Below are 20,687 nucleotides of genomic sequence, written 5' to 3' on the forward strand. Positions count from 1 at the left end.
CATGGAGTCCCACAGGGATCAATATTAGGACCACTGCTCTTCATGTAACGTGTCAGTGATTTCATTAATTCCTCTAATATTCTACACAAAGTAATATTAGCACAACTGATCTTTAACAAATGAATATAAACGAGGAAATGATCAAGGCCATGCCATGAAGTTGGAACGTCTGGAGGTTCATGCTGACAACTTTGGGAACTCTAAAAGGCATCCCGATGACTTCCTGAAGAAATGATTTAAATATGTTGCAGTTTTAAACAAAGCTCTTCTTCCATGTGAAGCTCTTGCCGGCCTCCAAGCCGCACTCAGTGTGCTGTGATGTCCCGACACCTTGACAGGACGCAGAGCTACATGAGCTCGGGGTAAACGCTTCCTCTGTGGGCTCAGGGTGACCTGCAGAGGTCCGCAGCTTCGGTTCAGCCCTCCTGGAGCTTCTCTCAGAGGCATTTTTGAGGTTCAAGCCCAGTTCGATCTAAACTAAGGTCATAAAATCAGACTTTCACCATCCTGCCTGCAGACACGTTCCTTTCTTTGGGATGGCAGACGTCTGTTTAACAGGAAAGCGATGAGTATTTCTCTTCATCATGTTCCTAAGTGTCCGTCCGGACCTGTCATGTGTCACAGACTGTGTTTGGAAAGGTCAAAGTTTACTATCATCATCACCACACTTTGATAACTCTCACCTATCACAGTTTGATTGGGCTCATTCAGAGTTACTGCTGGAGGCGTTTAAAGGCGGCCCGGTCCCAGAGGTACCCTGCAGACGCTCGGGTGGTGATGTGAGCACGGGCACACACCTGGAAGCGTGTGAGGGACGATGCTGCAGTCACATTTGCATCGGTTCACGTGTTTCCGAAGAGTTTGTGTGCGACGGCTAAAACCTTTGTGTTGGTCTCTACAGGCTGACCTGTGTGCGAGGAAGGGAACGTACCCGGATGCACATTAAAGACAAGAGCAGCGCCTGAAAGCTTCACGCCTGCTTATCAAACGCGCTGCGAGACCTGCGGTCGTGGACGCCGACCCACCTTGGCCCACCAGCTGGACAGAACAAAGTAGGTGTTGACGTTCTCCTCTCCGAACTGCTCGGCCACGTACAGCCCCAGGGAGCCGTATTTGTCGTAGATGTTCTTCTTGGTGGCGTCCACCAGGATGGAGTGGGCGTTATTGATTTCCTTAAACTTGTCTGCTGCTTCGGGGTTGTCCGGGTTTTTGTCTGGGTGAAACTTCAGCGCCAGCTTCCTAAAAACAACAAAAAAAGAAAGAATCAAAGGAGCGAAAGTCTGAGCTGCTTATTCACTTTAAAGTGGGACACCTTTCACTTGCTTCTGTATCTCCGCAGCTTCCCTGATTATTGACACACATTTTTATTTCTGTTTTCTTTTTTTTCTTTTGAAACTGACACAGAAAAGTGAGAAACCCGTGGTTATTATTTACTCAAATTAAACAGAAGAATGAATTAAAACGTGCATTTTCAGAAAATATATAAAACAGAGACTGAACAGGAAAAAGGAGGAAATGAGTTTAAACGATGTTGTGTGTCGGGATGAATCGGGTGTCATTTTCTGACTTGCCTCCACAGCTGTGTTAGAAACAGGAAAAACATTAAAGATGAATCTGCTCTCTGCTGTTTGGCTTTGGAAGGTGAAGCTGTGGCAGGAAAAGCTCCTGCAAGCTGACCCGTGTGTGAGGAGGGGGAGTCACAGACAATCCTTTCAACATGCTCTATAACCTTTGACCCTGGCTCCCTCTAGTGGCCAACTGCTGCACTTGTGTGTGTGTGCGCACGCACCTGTAGCATTTCTTGATGTCCTCTGTGGTGGCGTTCTTGTCGACCCCGAGCACGGCGTAGAGCGATTCTCCTGATGTGGACAGACTCCTCTGTCTCTGGTGATCCATGATCTCTCTCTCTCTCTCTCTGTGCTTCTCTCACGGGCTCGCTCGCTCACTCAGCCTCACACCTGTCAGGTAAACCCAGAAACAAGTTTGAGGATACGAGCCTTTCACCTGCAGCCTCAGTGTGTCCTTATCTCTGTGAGAACACAAAGCGTGGTAATGAGGTGATGCGGTTGCAGGTAGAGCAGATCACACCTGCGCTGCACCTGGGAAGCCGTCGCACTCGTTCCCGAGCTGGAGCTGAACTCAGTCAGGACTCTTACAGCCTGAAATTACCTGACGATGACCTGCATCGGGTCATCAGAGCTCTGTTTACACTGTCTGGGGGACAGGAAGCTGCTGAGCAGGGTTTGAGCTTTCAGAATAAGAGCAAGGGGACGGTCAGCTGGGACTGCCACCCTTTAACTTCCAAAAACAAGTGTGAGGCTGAGGATGAAGCCGACAGCCTGATCAGTTTAACCTGAACACTGAACACGCTGTACTCCATCATTTATGACTATGTGGATTTTGCATTTACAAGTTTTTGTTCTGTTGCACTGATGGGACTCTGGGACAGGAATGAAGTGAAGAGCTGGCAGATATAAGTGACAGGACCAGGCTGGCTGTGGGGGGATGCTGTAGTCTGAGTCGGGTGGAGGCCCGCAGGCCGCGCTGTGCGGAGGACAATCCAACCCTCAGCAGGCCGATGACTGTGAAACAGCTCCGCTTTAACTTGATCTGTTAGAGGTGACGGCATGTCAAACACAGCTCTCACTCCCAGGGTGCCCCCCGGGGAGGTGTGCCCAGCCCCTGCTGAGCACCCTGTGCACAGAGCTCCAACACCGTCGTTACATTTGCAGACGACACCACCATCGGACCCGTCTGCTTACAGAGCAGAGCCCTGACATCATGGTGCTCAGACCCGGGAGCTGACTGCAGGCTGCAGGGCGGGGACAGCTCTATGGAGGGCGGGCAGCACAGCGTATCAGCCGCTCCCATCAGGACACCGCTCAAATATCTGACAGCTGATCTTCCACGGTCACAGGTAGACACCGCAACCCTGCACTACAACCACTACAGTGTCATCACCAATCTGTGTTTATTCTTTTTATTCATCGATATTTTCTTATTTAGATGCTTATTTTATTTGTGCCTTTTTCTGACGTGCGTCACAATGTAAGTCCCGGTGGTGACGTGTGGTCGATATGACAAAGAAAGCAGTTCATTCAGAGTAGTTTGGTTCTGATTTTGATTTTAATATTTGTTTGCAAACATCAGCTGACGGTCTACACCCGCAGGTCGTCTTTCCTCCTGCTGTTGCTTTCACAGATACTGAGACGCTCACCAGACCGTCACACGGCGGCGATGGTCCAGGGAAAACCTGGATTAATATGAGACGAGCAACTTCCTGCTTCCCGTCTGTGAGCCGCCTCCTCGCGTCCACTAATCCGCTAACGCGCTGCTGCGTGCTTTAAGAGGAGAAAGGAATAAACGGTTAAAGTCAGGTAACCCAAGCTCACCTGAGAGCCGGCCGGGCAGGAGCAGAGGGGAGAGAGGTTTACTATCCGTGTCCTGAACTTGCTCATTGTGTTTAAAGCAAATCTGACACGTACGAGCTGCAGTGACCTGCAGCAGGTGTGCGCGAGTGCAAAGGTGCGTCACCTGCAGCGCTGCTTAGACTCAAAGATCTGAAACATTGAATCTGTACTGACAGTGCATCAAATGTCCAGGTTAGTCCTCTACACATACCTGGATCCAGATAAGCACTTCTCAGCTGGGCCTTTCTAAGCTCCGCCCCTGAGAAAAACGATGGTGACATTACCACAGAGATGACGCTTTCATACTGACGGCAAAATTCTGAGTTATGACCTCAAACTCGTAGCCGAGGGAGTCGCTGTTGTCAGAGTGGCTGAACGAAGGATGAGCCGAGTGCTTTCTTTAACAGGTTATAAGGAAATGATCGTCACGGCTTCGTCCATGCTCCACCTCTCCACCAGGGGGCGTGAAATCCCCACAGAAGATTCATTTTATTAATTTGCTGAACGGCCCCTTCGGTCAGCGAAGGGATAAAACTCATTCATAACTCCACCACAGGAGAATCTTTAAATCTGGTGCAGTCCTGACTGAATGAACGTGAGAGTGGAGAGATGCGAGCAGGTGCGCTCACCCGGCAGTGCGTGAAAACAAATCCACCTGCAGTGTTTCTTCATGCTAATCGAAGAGACCACAGTACAGGCGGGAAACGGTGCATCTTCCTGCAGAGGATTGCACACTGGCCGTCCCGAGCAGGAACACCTGAGCTGTGAGGAGGCAGGTGTGCAGGGGGTTAGCAGGCTTAGAGACCACAGTAAGCCAATTCAACACAGACTGACGGAGTAGACTTAAATATACAGGAAACCATCTGCCCACACAGCTCGCCTCTCTGATGAGCTGTAACCACACACCTGACGCATGCAGCGCTGCTCTCTCCACAACAGTCCACTTCCACTCCTGAGTGTAAACGCCAGAGTAAAAGCAAAGAGTGGTGTGTCCTGCACACGTGCGACCCCGCACTGACATTTTCAAACTTCCTGCACATACAGCCAGTTCACAGCCTGTATATAAACGATGGAGGCCGCCTCCCTGTTGTCACCCATTGGTCTGCAATTTTAGCATTTTGGTCTCGGCCATCTTGGTTTAATGGAGTGACCATGGCTGCGTGCCAATTAAGAGACTGCACGCTTGAAGTACGCGTACTACGCACGGTGCGTGCTATGAGTACGAGAAGTGCGGAAGTGCGAGGCTTGTGAAACGGGACGGTCTGGCCTTCGTCGCGCTGTTCAGGTTGCCTAGCAACCATGATACAAACCGCGAGGCACGTTACATACAGCTTTGTGGGACAGAAATGAAGGAGAAAAATGTTTTGTTGGTCATTCATTTTTGTCATGACATCACTTTGATGAGGCTGAGACCACGGGACTGTAAACATGATTGTTGGGCTTCATGTCTGTGCTGAACACTCATTTAAGATTAGTTAGTAAATAACAATCAGCTGATGTTGTTCATGAGATTAAAGTCATCTCACTGTGGTGATGTAAATATGGACAATATTATAGTATTGTCAGATTATTATGAGATCTATTAGGGGTGCAACGATACTCGTATCGATATTGAACCGTTCATACAGTGCTTTCGGTTCGGTATCGAGCAAAAAAAACAAAACAAAAAAATAAAATTAATTTTATATATATATATATATATATATAAAATTAATTTTATTTTTTTGTTTTGTTTTTTTTGTTTTCACGGTTCAGTTTGATACTTTTGTGTCACGGTTCGATGTTTTTTCGATACAAAAAAATGTTCATGCCTTTTTAATTTGTCATTTATTACATTTTCACGGCACATTCTGCACCACATCTCTGTGCGTTCATCATTTGTTTGAAGCCAGCTCACCTCCTGCAACCACTTTTCCGAGTATACGTGCTTCTCTTGTGGTTCAGACTCCTTCTGACATTTCTGTGGAGGTGGAGGAACATCACAGTAATTGCTTAAAGGAGCTTCTTCGACATCTTTAAGAGTTCTAAACAAATGTCTGTCCGCCTCCTGAAAATCTTATGTACGCAAACACGCGTTGCAACTTCTTATCTTGTGCGTGTTTTTTATTTTGACAGCGAATGCGCACCTGCGGACCACTTATGTGCAGCCCTGGTTATTTAGCTCGTCATATTGCAGCCACAGAAATTCTTCTGTCCATGAAACCATAAAGCTGCACTTTCTTTTTGCCTTATAGTCTGATTTGTCATAACTTCTCCGTTTTGTGGTAAGCTTTTCTTTGGCTGTCACTTCTTCACCCTGACCTGTCTTATTTGGCTCAGCAGATCTAAAATATATATCTGTCTGTGAAGGTTCTCAGTCATCCAGGTCATCGTAGTCAAATATAAATCCTGCTGCTTTTACACACGCACTCACATAAGCTCAGCGATTCTCTGCGCGATCAACCTCTCACATGTTTAAGCTGCGGGAGATTTCACTTGTCATGTTTGCATAGTAAGCTAACGATTAATAAGACGATGTCAGAGGAATTGGTGCACAAATTATCATCACTCACAGATCAGTGCTGTCGCTCTCTATACACAGTTCGCACGATTGCAAAGTGAAAGCAAAAAAACAAGCGCAAATTCAAACGCGACTTCAATATGTCACATATTGACAGTGGCTCACCGATGCCAATGACATAATTACCCAGCTACATTTCTGAAAGAATGCAAAAGCATTGACATATATTTTTCCTTCCTATGATAGCCCGACGGGCAGGGCAGAGATAGATTTTGGTAGCCCAACTGGAAAAATCGCTAGCCCCGGGACGTCGGGCTAGCGATATTGCGAGCCCTGTAAAGGATTATTCTATTTATTAGTCTGAATTAACAGTATTAGTAATTATCAAAATTATGTTTTTATATGTCTGCAATGGTTAATCCACCAGGATGAACAAGCTCTTTAATCTAATTTGTTTGTTGATGTCCAAGAATTTGTAAATTTAGAGTTGAAAAAAGCAGAAAAAAAAAAAGAGTAGAGTATGTTATTATGAATGTAATATTCATGTTGTGCTTGAGTCATTTCTGCGGCTCAAATTTGGGTAAAAACATGAATTCAGTTAGCTGACAGGCTCGCGTTTATGACCGCTGATCTAATAAATCTCTCAGCACTCGATGCCAGTAATTAGAAAAACTATATTTTAACACAATATAAGCTAAAATATTTCATGTTTCATTGCTGACAGGATGAATGTACCTGCAGCTATCAGCTGTCAGACTCATACAGGCCCCACACATAGCAAACCACAGGTAAACATCACCTGTGCAGTGGATCAAAACAACAACAAACACGTGTAAAATTAAACTCTCTAACTTTCTATGGCACCAGATGGCCTCCCTATGCATCACCAAGCCACGCCCACCACACAGTCTCAGAATAACCAATCGTAGCACAGTGCCAGCTGACTGGAATTAACCAATGAGAGGAACCCATGCAGGACTACGTTGGTTTCTTTGTGTATAATAATCTGAGCAGAGCAACCAATTAGATTTGATCATGTTCAGTGATCTGAAAGTTAAACTGGCCACAAGCAGGAACAAACAGCCAGCGCTGTGACAGCACACGGTGTGTGTGTGTGTGTGTGTGTGTGTGTGTGTGTGTGTGTGTGTGTGTGTGTGTGTGTGTGTGTGTGTGTGTGTGTGTGTGTGTGTGTGCGCGCGTGTGTGGATTGCTGTAAAAAAAAAAAAAATATGCGAGGAGAAAGCCTGTTTGTAGTTGTGCACAGTGCTGAGAGGAGAACGACCCACGGCACAGTGAACACTCTCATGCTGTGTCACCATGAAGCAACTGCTGGTTTTACACTGAGGGAAGGAAGGAGATGCCGTTTGATTTTCAAAGATAAACCTGAGTAAAAACTGATCTTTGCACAGCAGCGTTTTAGTTTGTTGGAGGTTTAAACTGGATTTAAGCATAGAAACATCCAACATCGTGAGGTTTAACCGTCTCCATGCCTCACACAGGTCGCACACTCATCTGCAAACACAAAGTGACCCATCAAAGCTTCACAGGCGCCTTCAGTTTACACGAGGTCCTGAGCAGTGTTGTACTGGCAGCGTGTGTCGGGTTAACGAACACGAGTAAAGAGCGAGCCAGAAGATGGATAACGGCAGCAGCACCACCGGAATAATAATAGGCAGTAACAGACGGTCAGGCCTATGAATAATGATCATGAGGGTGTAGTTTGTCACAGTTTTTCTTATTTCAGTTTCAAATTACACCCCAGATACTCGAGTTTACCGATTCCAGCGTCTCCAGTGAACCTCGCGTATGAACTAAACTAGCGGACGGAAAGTCCACCTGCATGCTTCTGAAGAGCAAAACAGTTTTATGGTAATGATCTTATGTCAAAAACAAAACAATCCAGGAAGTCAAATTTGTCACTGGAGTACTAAATGAACCCAACTAAACAGGAAGTGATGTCAGTCCCTGTTTTGTTCTAAACAGTGGTATCGACTTCATGATTGTGTTTTCACAGCACTTACACAGAGTTAGAAAGAAAACCTCTGATCAGCTGATTCCCAGCGTTTTCAGGCGGGTCCGTGTCACGTATGTGCACTGGGTGCCCCCCAAACAAACACGGAGGTTTTCAAGACGCTAACAGAGGCAGAGCTGCTAAAGCTAAAGCTACCCAGAGGTCAGAGCCTCAGTATGAGCAGTGAAAGGGTCAAAGCAGGCAGGAAGTCCAGGTGAAGTCATGAAGCCAGCACCGGATATTTGTGTGGGTCTATAAATGTGCTGCAGCTGCTTTACCTGACAGACAGAGCTCGCTGGCTTCAGTCGTTACAGTGAGTCAACCTGCACATCAGAGTTTCTTTTCTTTTATTAAGAAAATAACATTTTGCTCTGAAGAAAATTTGTGATATTTGCTAAATGAGCCAAGAAAACCACAATCAGAGCATCTGATGGGTGAAGGAGACGAAGGCAGGAGGCACTCTCTGGAGGGCGGGGCTTTGACCTCTCAGGTGTATGCTTCTAGAAAGACCGCTCTGATGTGTCAGACAGTCCTCAGTTGTCCTCAGATTACAGATGTGTAGTTACCAGATCATTCTGGATGTGTAGGTTCTTAAAGGAGCTGAAATAATGAGCAGAGCAGGACGACCGCAGTGATGGAGCTCAGCTCGCAGGTGAGGTGGATAAACGTCACCTCGGGGGACGCATCTGAGGGTGAAACCAGTGAAACGAGGCCTCGTAAAGAAAACCACAAAGACAAACAGACGGTATAATTCATTCATACTGGCTCACACACACACAGGGCTGTAATCGACAGCTGCAGCTGACTCAGTAAACACAGCTGCTGCATGAGTCGGGAGCCTGAGCGTTCACTTCGTTCAGCGAGTGTCGCCTACAGATCGAGCCACAGAGCATCATCTTCTCGCCGTCTGAGCCTGAAATCTCTTCCAGCTTTCTCATTTGCACAAATTCATCCACGTAAGCGCCAGTTTCTCCCACATCAGTGAGTAGAAACACAGCTGAGCAGCACGTGAATATCAGGTACGAGCATATACGAGCTGACCATGATGTCATAGCACGCACGGCAGAGAGCAAAGAGTTTCACCTGGAGGCACACAGGGGTGAGTCTAAAGGGGGGCACGGGATAATTTCAAGACACTCAAAACACTTTTCAGATAAAATGATTTAAAGAAATAATATAAAACACTGTTAATTAAATTTCACTAATATTTAAACAAAAATAAAAATGAACATGGGGCAGTAAAACCTGAGAGCTAACGTCCAATCAGCATGCAGTCAGAAGCTTCATCAGTGAGCTGCACACAGGAAGCATCAGAGCAGCTTTCTGCACACTCCAATGAAACACACAAACTGACTGAACTTCACATTTTCAGCGATTTTCATGCGTTTCCTGTAAACGCCATGATGAATGACACACAGCAGCTGAGATCACACTGATCTGCTCGTCCAATCAAAAAGCACTCCAGATGAACAACGCCTCAACACAATTAACACAACAGCTCTGAAACTCTCACAGCGTCTCCTACACTCAGGCAGCAGAGACGGGGAGGGAGAAGCAACTGATCTAAGGCAGGGCGAGCGACGCCAGAGGAGGAGGGAAGGTGAAGGTTCACCTGCAGTCAGATGACCTGCAATCACACGACTGCCTGCGATAGGGTGGCCTGACGCAATCATGAGTCAAACCAGTGCCGTGTCTGTGTCACGTCTCTCATCAGGACGCTGCAGTAAAGGTGAATGTTTAATCACAGCATGTGACCTCTGACCTCATCCGCACTTTTATGAGATTAAAGAAACACCCACACAGTTTGAGGTCATATCCCCCTGTGATCCAGTAATGTTGAAACTGCTGCGTGCTTGCTGGAGAATCTTAAACTTGGATTGGCTCGGATGTCCAGCAGGGGGTGTCTCCTCTGCTCTGATTGGATAGAAGTCTGTGAGAAAAAGAGCCCTGCTTGATCTCCGAGCTCAGTGAATACCTTCCCGAGGAGTCTCTGGTCTCAGTCGCTGGTTTCTGACTGATGTTTGGTTATGGCCCGTTAGAGTAACAGAGGATGCAGGGAGGCGGAGCTAGACAATGACTGTATGAGCGTGTGGCAACACTCGCCCGATTTCAAAACCCCAAAGATGGCAGCGGGGAAAACGCTCAGATCGCGGGCTCACACCAGCTGACCTCACAGCTGCTAAGTCCATCTTTCACATACAGTCTGTTTTAAGTGATTCCTACAGATCATAAACGTGACTTACAGCTTCTCTCAAACAAAACAAACCAGACTCCGCCTGTGCTTCCACCTGCAGCTCTTCATACCGTGCCCTGTGACTCATCTTAAAAACCTCCTCAAAAGCACAGCTCAGGTGTGTTTGTGAGGAGCTAAAACAACCTGAGTTGTGGTTTTTAGCAGTCAGGACTCTGTGACTCCGTAACGTCACAGCATCTGACTTCCTTCCTTCTAGCAGCACAACGAGCATCTTTCCCCTGCCTGAGCCTGGCTCTTTCTTTTAAAAGGGGGTTCTTTCTTCCCACTGTCACCGAGTGCTGCTCACAGAAGGTTGTCTGATTGGTGGGTTTTCTCTCTGACAGCATGAAGCCTATCTAGGGATGGGTATCGTTTAGTTTTATCCAAACCGGTACTTTTGAAACGGTGCCGGTGCTTAAAGAATGGAGAACAAACTTGGTCCAAAAACCTCTCATGTTTTTATTTTTAGCAGTCTCTTTTTTTCTGCAACATGTTAACCAAGTTAGCCTTTTCTGTTGATACAACATACCTCCTTTGGTTGGAACCGGTGCTTAAAGAATGGAGAACACAAACTTCGTCCTAAAACCTCTCATGTTTAGCTGTTTTTTTGTAAAAAGATAACAATGTTAGCCTTCTCTATCACTCTATCAAACAAGAAGACAGCCGCATGTAGCTATGATGATGTTTGCTAGTTCACCTTACATGCATTAATGTAATAACGTGGTTAGCCTACTCAACGTAAATTACACACGAACAACATGAAGCTACTCACGCAGAGAAGAACGGCTGCTGCTGCATCATCATCCTCATCATTTCTGCTACACTGGCAGGGCTAGGGGCCAGGACTCTCCTCTTCGGGTTTTTGGCTATGCGTCACCAGATGTTTCATCAGATTCGAGGTGTTACCTCCTTTGCACAGTATCACCTTAAAGCACTCAGCAGGCTGCTGAGTTTGCATCTTTTGCCAGCTGGTCCCAGCTGGAGGATAATTTTAGGGTTTTAAGGGTCCTCGTGGCTCAAACTGCGTGACAGGAAGCTGCAGAACAGCTGATCGCAGGCTGGACCACAGGAGAAGAGGCAGCTATCAATGAGCGTTGACAGATATGTTAATTTTATTTTTAAATGTGATGCTCCGATGCTTTTTATCCATCTTACACACTAAAGTATATTAAACACACCTATCAGGTATTCAATAACAGCCCCACATCCAGCTCCTCTCAGCTGACCGCTAACTGCTGTGATATCACGTGATCCGATGTGAATGAAAGTCACATGACTCATCGTGACCACTTGTGTCAGATCTAGTGATGTCATCATCAGTCATCAAACAGAGACCAGCTGACTCAGTTAAAATTGACTTTAGGAGCCCTGATGTGTGCAGGTCATGAAAGATTTAAAACATAAACAGATGAAAACGCCTCACACCGACTCTGAGGTCACGCAGCAGCTGGCCAATGGGACGGGCAGATCTGCAGATCATATCTCAGAGACCAGGCAGCAATTAGAGTCCATCTGTGTCCCTGCTGATGAAACACAGTAATAGACACGACTCCTCCTCGTTTCACAGCGGATCCCAGCATCCTCCTCTGTCGCATACCCTTCACTACATCCATGAACCTCCTGCCTTTTCTCCTCCTGCCTGGCAGCTCCATCTTCATCATCCTTTGTCCAATATATCCACCTTCCCTCCTCTGCACCATCTAAGCATCACCTCTCAGACTCTGAGCTGTCCCTTTGATGGACTCATCGTACTCACTCCCAGTGAACACCTGAGCATCTTCAGCTCTGCTTGTTGCCTAAAGGTAATGGTGTGAACTTCACCAAGGGCCCAAAGATCCCAGTAACAGTCCAAGAAGCAGTAAAAGGTCCTGGGATTCAGGAGTGAAGGAAACACGGTCAGGCATGAATCTTCCTGTTAGGTTTTGGATGTCCTGCTGTTTGTTCAGCTGTGTGCTCATACTCGCAGGTGTCTGACAGCATGCACAGGTAAGGCTTCACCATTATTTATATTTCAAAGCTCATTAAGGCCAGACACGTCCCCCTACCCACAACACCAGGATGGATAAGGTGATAATATGCTCATAACTGATCACCAACCACTGCTGGTGGTGACATCACCCTGGAGATGTCTCATCTTCTTGATAAACCAAAACTAAAACACATCCTGCTAGCAGTTTTACTTCCTGTTATTAACTGAGCCTCTGGGATCAGCCTGAACTAAACGAGTGAGTTTAGGGAACTTTAGGGGGAGAACACCAGTGGGCACACAGCTCTGGTGTTAAAATTAATTTGACCTTGATGGTAACCAGGGGGAGCCAAAAAACATCCTCGGTTATATCCCTGAGAGGATCAGGAACATCATCCCGCATGCCCCCTTTTAAAAACCGTGGTTACGCCCCTGCTGAGGGGACAGGTGCAGCTCACGGTGTTGGCCAGTACCCACCTGCACCCCACGACCTGTAACCCCACCTGCACCCCACGACCTGTAACCCCACCTGCTCCACACGGCGGCGACCTCTGATCAGAACCGACGGACCCACACCCCTCCCCCGTCCCTAAAGCCGGACTTATCCCGTTCGTCTCCCCTCGATTAGATCTGTCACATCTGAACAAACACTAACGAGGACCGGGAGTCCGCCCGAGCCCCTTACACCGGGCACCTAAACCGGAGCTGGCCGGTCACGGCCGGGGGCTCAGCTCGAGGTTAAAGCGGATAATCTGCAGGCGTGAGAGCAGCAGCATCCATGTTGTTAGCCCGAGTCTAATCCAAGGACGGCGGCGCGGCTAACGTCAGCGGCTAGCCCGGGCTTCTTACCTGTTCTGTCCCGGGGGCGGAGCGGCTGCTGGTCCTCTCTCGGTCGCTGAAGCCTGACTCGACGTTTACAACACTATCATCCCACTTCCAGTCCACGCTCCGCCGCTAAAACATCGACCGGACACCGAGCTAACGGCTACACCGGGAGGGGGCGCGCAGTCAATCCGAACACAACGGCCGCGCGCAAACCCTCCCACTTTCTGCCCTGCTCGTTCCCGCTGACAGCAGGCGCGCTCACAAGCGCTCAGGAAGTCACGAGGAGCGGCCCGCTGTCTGAGCTTCTTGCTCCACAGGAGGCGCTGTCGAGCTCGTGGCACTCCGTGGAGCCGGGATAAACGTTTTACGTTAACCCTGTTTGTGATGGAAGCGTCGAGGCGGTAGATTCCGTCGTGTGTTTAGATGTTTTACATATTTCTTTTGTGGTAAAACCCTTATGCGAGCATTACGGCCCTCACAGCACCGTAAGCCGCCAGCAGCAGCCGCCTGATAGCTTCACCTTTAACATCACAACCAGCTGCTTCTTGCTCACTTTAATTACGCTCCTAACGTCTGCTGGAGGTTTTTTAGGAACTTTATTGAACAAACAATGAGTATACAACATATAAACAGATCAAGAATACAAGAGAACAGAACATGAACACACAAAACCAGGGGTAAAAAAAATTATATAAATACACGCAAAAATTCAATTTTATATACTGTTTTGAGAGCATTTTTGTTGGTGGAGGCTGATATTGATCCACGCATCCATTCGCTTCCGATGATCCTTTTCAGGGTCGCGGGAGCCAGCTGCCACAGGGCGAGAGGCGGGCTACACCCTGGACAGGTCGCCTGTCTGTAGCAGGGATAACAGAGACACTCTCACATTCACACCTATGGGAAATTTGGATTATCCAATTAACCTATCCCCACAAACTGCAAGTCTTTGGACGGTGGGAGGAAGCCGGAGTACCCACGCAAAGACAGGGATAGAACATACAAACTCCACACAGAAAGACCCCGGTGGAATTGAACTCAGGGCCTTCTTGCTCTGCGGCAACAGTGCTAACCGCCGTGCTGCCTCCTGATATTGATTTTATGTACAATTCCACATCCTTAAGAAAATGACAGAAATATGGTGGTCTGCTGGAGTTACCGTTTGAAAACAGGACCCATCGATTGGAGGACCTCCTGCTACAAAACCTTAACTAACTTAACATCTAAATGAAAGTAAAACTGAAGTCATTGTGTTTGGGCTTCCTAAAGACCCCGACCTTTCCTTTGATTTTATGGGACCCCTAACTTCCGAATGTACTTCCTCCATTAAGAGCCTCGGTGTTACTTTTGACAGTGCTTTTAAATTTGATAAACAAATCAGCTCCGTAGTCAAGGGAGCTTTTTATCATCTACGGATTTTAGCTAAAGTCAAGTCCTACCTGTCCAGGAACGATCTAGAAAGGGTGGTCCATGCTTTTATTACTTCACGGCTGGACTACTGTAACTCCCTTTATGCTGGTTTAGATCGTTCCTGCCTGCATCGCCTTCAACTGGTGCAGAACGCTGCTGCTCGCATGCTGACCGGTTCCAAAAAGAGAGACCACATCACTCCGGTCCTCTGCTCTCTCCACTGGCTCCCAGTTGCTTTTAGGATTGATTTTAAAATTTTACTGCTGGTTTTTAAGGTTCTTAACGGTACTGCACCTCCTTACCTGGCAGAGCTTCTTAGCATTTACCGCCCCAGGAGATCTTTGAGGTCAGCAGACCTGATGCTTTTAGATGTTCCCAGGTACAGACTAAAGACTAGGGGAGAGAGGGCTTTTGCTGTGGCTGCACCCAGACTGTGGAACAGTTTACCTCCTCTCATCAGATTCTCCACAAGCCTTGGAACTTTTAAAACTGCTCTTAAAACTCACCTCTTCTCATTGGCTTTTAGCAAGGTTTAACTTATTGTTTTAATTTATTGTTTTATCAGTGAGGTGTTTTATGTACTTGTGTTTTATTGTATTTTATATTTGTATTTTATTGTACAGCACTTTGGTCAGCCTCGGTTGTTTTTAAATGTGCTTTATAAATAAACTTGACTTGACTTGACTTGACTTAACTAACCAATCAGAACAGGATGTCTGTGTTTATGGTCAAAATCAGCGTAAATGTGATCAAACCAATTTGGAGTCGTGTTTCAGATGATGTGCTGGATTTATGAAAACTAAAATAACATTTTTTGTTTGGCAGCAAATGGCATTATTCCTATACTGTCACTATGGGAGCGCCCTCCACTGTCCGCCGGCTGGTCTGCATTCTGTTTCTGTACAGTGGGTTTAACCGGAAGTCTAGTCCCTCCGTAGATCATCTTTGACGTTGAGCGACGCGAAGAAGCAGAAAAACTTATTCTGCGGGCACAACTTCAGGTATTTGTGCTGGAGAGCTCAACAAAATTCACATTTCACAGAAAAGTTGCAGGAAAGCCATCAGATGCACAGCTGGCTCTTGTTACTAATGTCTGACTGACCGTAGTTAAGCGACGGCAGTGAATATTACTGTGGTGTTCTGTTTAGCCTCGTCATGTGCTAACGTTAGCACGCCACAGCTAACGGCAGCTAGCAGGCTAACTTTTAGCTTTTCTGAAAAGTGATTTTAAGACACAAATATAACAAAAAATAATTACAGTCCTCATTAAACATCAGCACAGTGCTCCTCAGCCGCTATACGCGCAGACACGATGATTTACCAACAATATATGATCATAAAAACAGTAACACAGGACAAAGCAGAGCGACTCTAGTCTACGTTTAAGACGTGAACGGATACTTTTGATTTGTTTAATCAAAGGTATCGATACGTGATGAGAACTAATGTGGAAATGTAAGAGTGAAGGGTAATAATCAGAGATAACAGTTCAAGTTAAACTTGAGTTTTATTGAGTTTGTTGGTTATTATCATGTTTAAAGACATCGGAGACTTTATTTAGTGACACATAAACGTCAAACGCTTTAACGTGCTGACGTAAGATCTCTGAGTGATCTCACTGCATCCTGTTCTTTGACCCTCTGCTCCTTCCTTTCTTTCCCATCAGGCTTTGTGAACAAAAACTTTCAAAGATGTCTTCGGGCGCTCTCTTCCCCAGCATGGTCAGCGGCTCCAGAGCAAGCTCCAGCAAGTACCTGGTGGAGTTTCGAGCAGGTAAAATGAACCTGAAGGGCAACACGGTGACCCCGGACAAACGGAAAGGGCTGGTCTACATCCAGCAGTCCGATGACTCTCTGATCCACTTCTGCTGGAAGGACCGGACCGCGGGGAACGTAGATGATGTGAGTCACCCTGAACCAGTCGAGTGTTTGTGGTTCCTGATGTTTACAGGGTGGAGCTGAGAGAGGCCAGCGCACATCGGCGCTTCATTTCCTCATTTCTCTGCGCACCGCTTCCATAAAGCAGAAATTCCTCCGTGAGGTCAGGTAAAGCTGACGGAGTCAGCACTGAAACTTAACCACTTCCTGGCCTCTACCCACATGTAGAGCTGGTTTAACCTCCTAAGACTCGAACTTTTCCACGGCAGCATTTTTAATTTCTCTTTGATATTTGGGCTGATTGGGACCTGATGAATGTAAAAACAAAGAATTACCAGATTTTTTTTAACCTAATTTTTGTTTCTAAGAAAAATGAGAGCCACAAATGAGGATATTCATTTAAAATTTCGATAGAACAGTAGCAGGATAATGTCCTCGTAAGTGGATATCAGGCCCATGTAGAGCAAAATTGAGTATTTTGGTCTAAATAACCCAAAATGTGATGTCCACATATGTGGACTGCAGGTCCTAGGAGGTTAAAGCACTGAGATGTTCTTGAGTGGAACATACTCATCCTTCCACACCCACAGATTGATCTCACTGAGCAGAGCTCAAAGTCCTGAAAGAAATGATTTCAAATCCGATCATTCACATGATTCTCCTTATTTCAGCGCTTTCACTCAGAGCTGCTGCCTCTGGCTCCCTCTCTCTGATTGGTTGGTATTTGATGATGTGTGAGAGCAGCCCCATGTCTCTTCTTTAAATGTCTCCTCCTGTTTGTTTCCTCTTACAGGACCTGATCATCTTCCCTGACGACTGTGAGTTTAAAAGGGTGACACAGTGCACCACCGGACGTGTCTACGTCCTGAAATTCAAGGCCGGGTCCAAGCGGCTCTTCTTCTGGATGCAGGTGAGCTCGTCTTCATCCTAGAGGGGAACGTCTTAGTTCATGTGATGGCAGATGTCAGCATTAGAGCGCCTTCATCAGGCTGCATCTGATATTAAAAGAGCGTGCTTACTAAAGGCTGACACACTCACATATACATGAACACCTCACAGCATTGCACCATTAAAAAACACACACACTTGCATGATTACAGCGAGCCACGAGAACCTGTAAGTAGCAATAACTCTGCTCTGATGCCATCAGGAGCCAAAGACTGACAAAGATGACGAGTACTGCCGGAAGGTCAACGAGTACCTGAACAACCCTCCCATCCCCGGAGCATCCGGCAGCGGCGGCGGTGGCCACGAGTTGTCAGCGCTGGGAGGAGAGGGCGGCCTGCAGAACCTGCTGGGAAACATGAGCCACAACCAGCTGATGCAGCTGATGGGACCCACGGGGCTCGGAGGTCTCGGTGAGCGCTCTGACCTACACACACCTGCACGTAGTTCATGAACACCTGCCCCAGTTCCTGGAAGTTATTCTCTGCCTCTAAAGGTCAAGCTTGGTTTCGTCCTAATTTCGGCCATAACAGGAAATCCCACTCAACCCTCCGCCGCAGCCTTCCACACGCGACACCTCAATATGTAGTTAGGTTTGTCAGGGGCTGCACGTCTGTGGAAGGTTGCGCTGTATGAAAAAGAGTTTCCAGTTATGACGTAGGTGTACTCCCTCTCAGAAGCATGCTGGTGAAGCCGTCTCAGGTGTGACGTGTAGCTGGGGGCGGGGCTATTCCAGGTTTTTGATCTGATGTCTTTGTCTAAGGAGGCCTGGGAGCTCTAGCTGGACCGGGACTCGCCAACCTGCTGGGGGGCGGAGGACCTGTGACCAGCAGCTCCTCATCCAGGTGAGACAGACACACACGCACACACACCTGCAGTCTTCCTCTTTGTTCACCTGTGCTGCTCTTCCTCAGTTCTCGAAGCCAATCAGCTGCAGTGACTCCTTCACCAGGCGGAGGTCCCAGAATGAGCTCCTCCCAGGCGCCCGCTGCCCCTGCCGCTGTTCCCGTCACCTCGGCTCCCTCCTCCACCGCTGCCACGCCCTCCACACCAGGTACAGAAAGAAATGAAGGCTACATGCCGAGTTTCAAAGGAAACGGGAAGCAGTTCGTCACAGAGGGTTATGGGATGATGGCGGGGCTTGAGGCGGAGCAAAACAAAACGGGATAGAGGCTGATCACCTGTAGATCAGACCTCCACCCTCCTCCTCCTGTAGCTTCTGATTGGAGCGACCCTCTATAACTGAACTGAGACCGGCAGCACTGAGGAGGGGGGGGGGGGGGGGGGCTTAATGACAAGAACAGGAAGATGGTCAGACAGTAGAAAAAGGCACAACAGGAAGTGCCCAAGTTCCTTGTTAGCAGTGGGATGACTTTCAAAATAAAAGGCAGGTGGTGTTGCAAGTGGAAGATTTCAAATATACAGTGAAGCCCATAATTATTCCTGCCGGTGGCAAATTTTGACTTAGTTACTTTTATTCAACCAAGTTTGTTTTGTTTTGTTTTTTAAACACAGGTGGGTGTTTCCCCAAAAGATAAGATGTACAAGAGGCATCACTGTGGGGAAAAATCCTCAGCTTTTATTTACATTTGAACAAAAGGTGTCATGTCCAGAATTATTTATACTCTTCTCAATTATCAATAGAAAAGTCTTATTTGGCTATTACAGCAATCAAACGCTTTAATTGCAGAGCAGCTTTGTGCACGTCTCCACAGGTATTTTTGCCCACTCATCTTTTGCAATGAGCACCAAATCCTGCAGTTTGGAGGGTCCTCTTGCCATCACTCTGATCTTTAGCTCCCTCCACAGATTCTCAGTTGGATTCAAGTCAGGACTCTGCAAAATGTTAGTGTTGTCTGCTAACCGTTTATTCAGCACGTTTGCTGCGTGTTTTGGGTCATTGTTGTGCTGAAAAGTCCGCTGGTGTCCAACTTTGGATTTTCCCAGAGGCTGCGACAGATTGTGACGGGTATGAATAATTCTGGACGTGACACTTTTTCTTCAAATGTAAATAAAAGCTGAGAAATGTTGTTTTCCACAATGATTTTTTGGGAGACACTTGTGTTGTTTTCAGTCAAAAAATTCTTGCTGGTTGAATCAAAGTAACTCAAAATTTGCCACCGGTATGAATAATTATGGGCTTGATTGTAGTTTTCTGCGAGAACATTTAGGACCAATCAGGTTCCTCCCTGACGATGACATCAGGGAGGAACCTGATTGGTCCTAAATGTTCTCGTCTTTGTTTACAGTAAATCACAGCAACTCAATTCATTTTTTTCTGATGTCACCTGCATGTTATTGTTACCTGGAAACCCCCTGACTCCTCCCACCTTCTATCATCTACAGCCCCGGCTCAGACTCCCGTGGCCCCGGCCTCCACTGGAAGCCCCGCCCCTCACCAGCCCATCCAGCTCAGCGATCTTCAGAGCATCCTGGCCACCATGAATGTGCCGGCAGCAGGGGCTCAGGGCTCAGCAGGTGAGTCACATGAGTGAGGTCACGTGTGCCTCTGAAAGGGAGCGCAGACACTCACAGCTCTGATCTCCTTCTGCAGTGGACCTGGCGAGCGTGTGCACCCCAGAGATGATGGCTCCCATTCTGAGCAACGCCGAGGTCCAGCAGAGGCTCCTCCCCTTTCTCCCCAGTGGGGAGAGTCTGCCGCAGAGCGCCGAGGAGATCCAGAACACCCTGAACTCTCCTCAGTTCCAGCAGGTACAACGTAACGTTGGCGACGCTCGGTGATGATGTAAACACGTTGAGCGCCGCGCTCATCGTTCGCTTTTCTTCTCTCCTCCCCTCCAGTCCATGAGCATGTTCAGCAGTGCATTGGCCTCCGGGCAGCTCGGCCCCCTCATGAGTCAGTTTGGACTGCCACCCGATGCCGTGGACGCAGCCAACCGTGGAGGTGAGTGAACCAAACGCACGCTGAACTTCCTGTTTGTGCTGCGTTCATCCTCACACACACAACGGGCGTCGGCATGTGGCGCTGTGACAGTGTTCTGACATGAGCGCCCCCTGCAGGTCAGTTAGCATTAACCAGTTGCTCTCTGGAGGACATCAAGTCCACCCTTTTACCTCACACACACATTCTCGTTTTGCTATCTTAGTGAGCACATCTCATTGGTATATTGCTTTCCTCAGCTGCTTACCCTAAGCATCAAAAATGAATCCCTACCAATGTTCCCTCCAAGCTGAGCGCGTGAGCAATCGCGCACGGCTGACAGGTCTTGGATTCTTGGTTATTGATCTGTGTGTGTCAGCAGATGTGGAGGCGTTCGCTCGAGCCATGCAGGGCAGCAGAGAAGAGTCGAAGGAGAAGAAGGACGAGGAGGACATGAGTCTGGATTAGTCTCTGTGACATCATCTGTTTCATTCTTTTTCACTTTTTCTTCTATCAAAGGTTTGACCCTTCCATGACCTTTTTTTTCCTCTGAAGAGGGCGGGGCTTCAGGTGTATTCAGCTCTTTCTAATAAAAACGTAATGACTGAAACATGAGCTTCTTTTTATGA

At 47.3% G+C, this 20,687-nt stretch overlaps 2 protein-coding genes across 3 annotated transcripts in view; one reads left to right on the plus strand and one right to left on the minus strand.

The window, feature by feature from the left end:
* dnajc5ab (DnaJ (Hsp40) homolog, subfamily C, member 5ab) overlaps nucleotides 1-13,193 on the minus strand; it is an 18,536-nt gene extending 5,343 nt beyond the window's left edge. The window contains exons 1-3 of the mRNA XM_024798221.2: nucleotides 12,970-13,193; nucleotides 1,790-1,958; nucleotides 1,026-1,239 (exon numbers count right to left, since the gene is read on the minus strand). Of these exons, the coding sequence (XP_024653989.1) occupies nucleotides 1,026-1,239; nucleotides 1,790-1,896 (321 nt within the window). The 5' untranslated portion in view covers nucleotides 1,897-1,958; nucleotides 12,970-13,193. The remainder of the gene's footprint in view (nucleotides 1-1,025; nucleotides 1,240-1,789; nucleotides 1,959-12,969) is intronic.
* A 2,008-nt stretch (nucleotides 13,194-15,201) lies between these two features.
* LOC101479498 (proteasomal ubiquitin receptor ADRM1-B) lies at nucleotides 15,202-20,668 on the plus strand. Of its 2 annotated transcripts, none has more exons than XM_004567606.5 (10): nucleotides 15,202-15,356; nucleotides 16,022-16,256; nucleotides 17,026-17,142; nucleotides 17,383-17,590; nucleotides 17,941-18,022; nucleotides 18,092-18,231; nucleotides 19,524-19,655; nucleotides 19,732-19,889; nucleotides 19,980-20,082; nucleotides 20,441-20,668. In XM_004567606.5, exons 2-10 carry the CDS (start codon nucleotides 16,047-16,049, stop codon nucleotides 20,524-20,526), a joined length of 1,236 nt encoding a protein of 411 aa, XP_004567663.1. In that variant the 5' UTR covers nucleotides 15,202-15,356; nucleotides 16,022-16,046; the 3' UTR covers nucleotides 20,527-20,668. The 2 variants fall into 2 exon arrangements, with proteins under 2 accessions (XP_004567663.1, XP_004567664.1); XM_004567607.5 differs by having other exon boundaries at nucleotides 17,944-18,022.
* Nucleotides 20,669-20,687: the final 19 nt, after the last annotated feature.

This window comes from Maylandia zebra, linkage group LG20, assembly GCF_041146795.1.
Source record: "Maylandia zebra isolate NMK-2024a linkage group LG20, Mzebra_GT3a, whole genome shotgun sequence".
Lineage (NCBI taxonomy): Eukaryota > Metazoa > Chordata > Actinopteri > Cichliformes > Cichlidae > Maylandia > Maylandia zebra.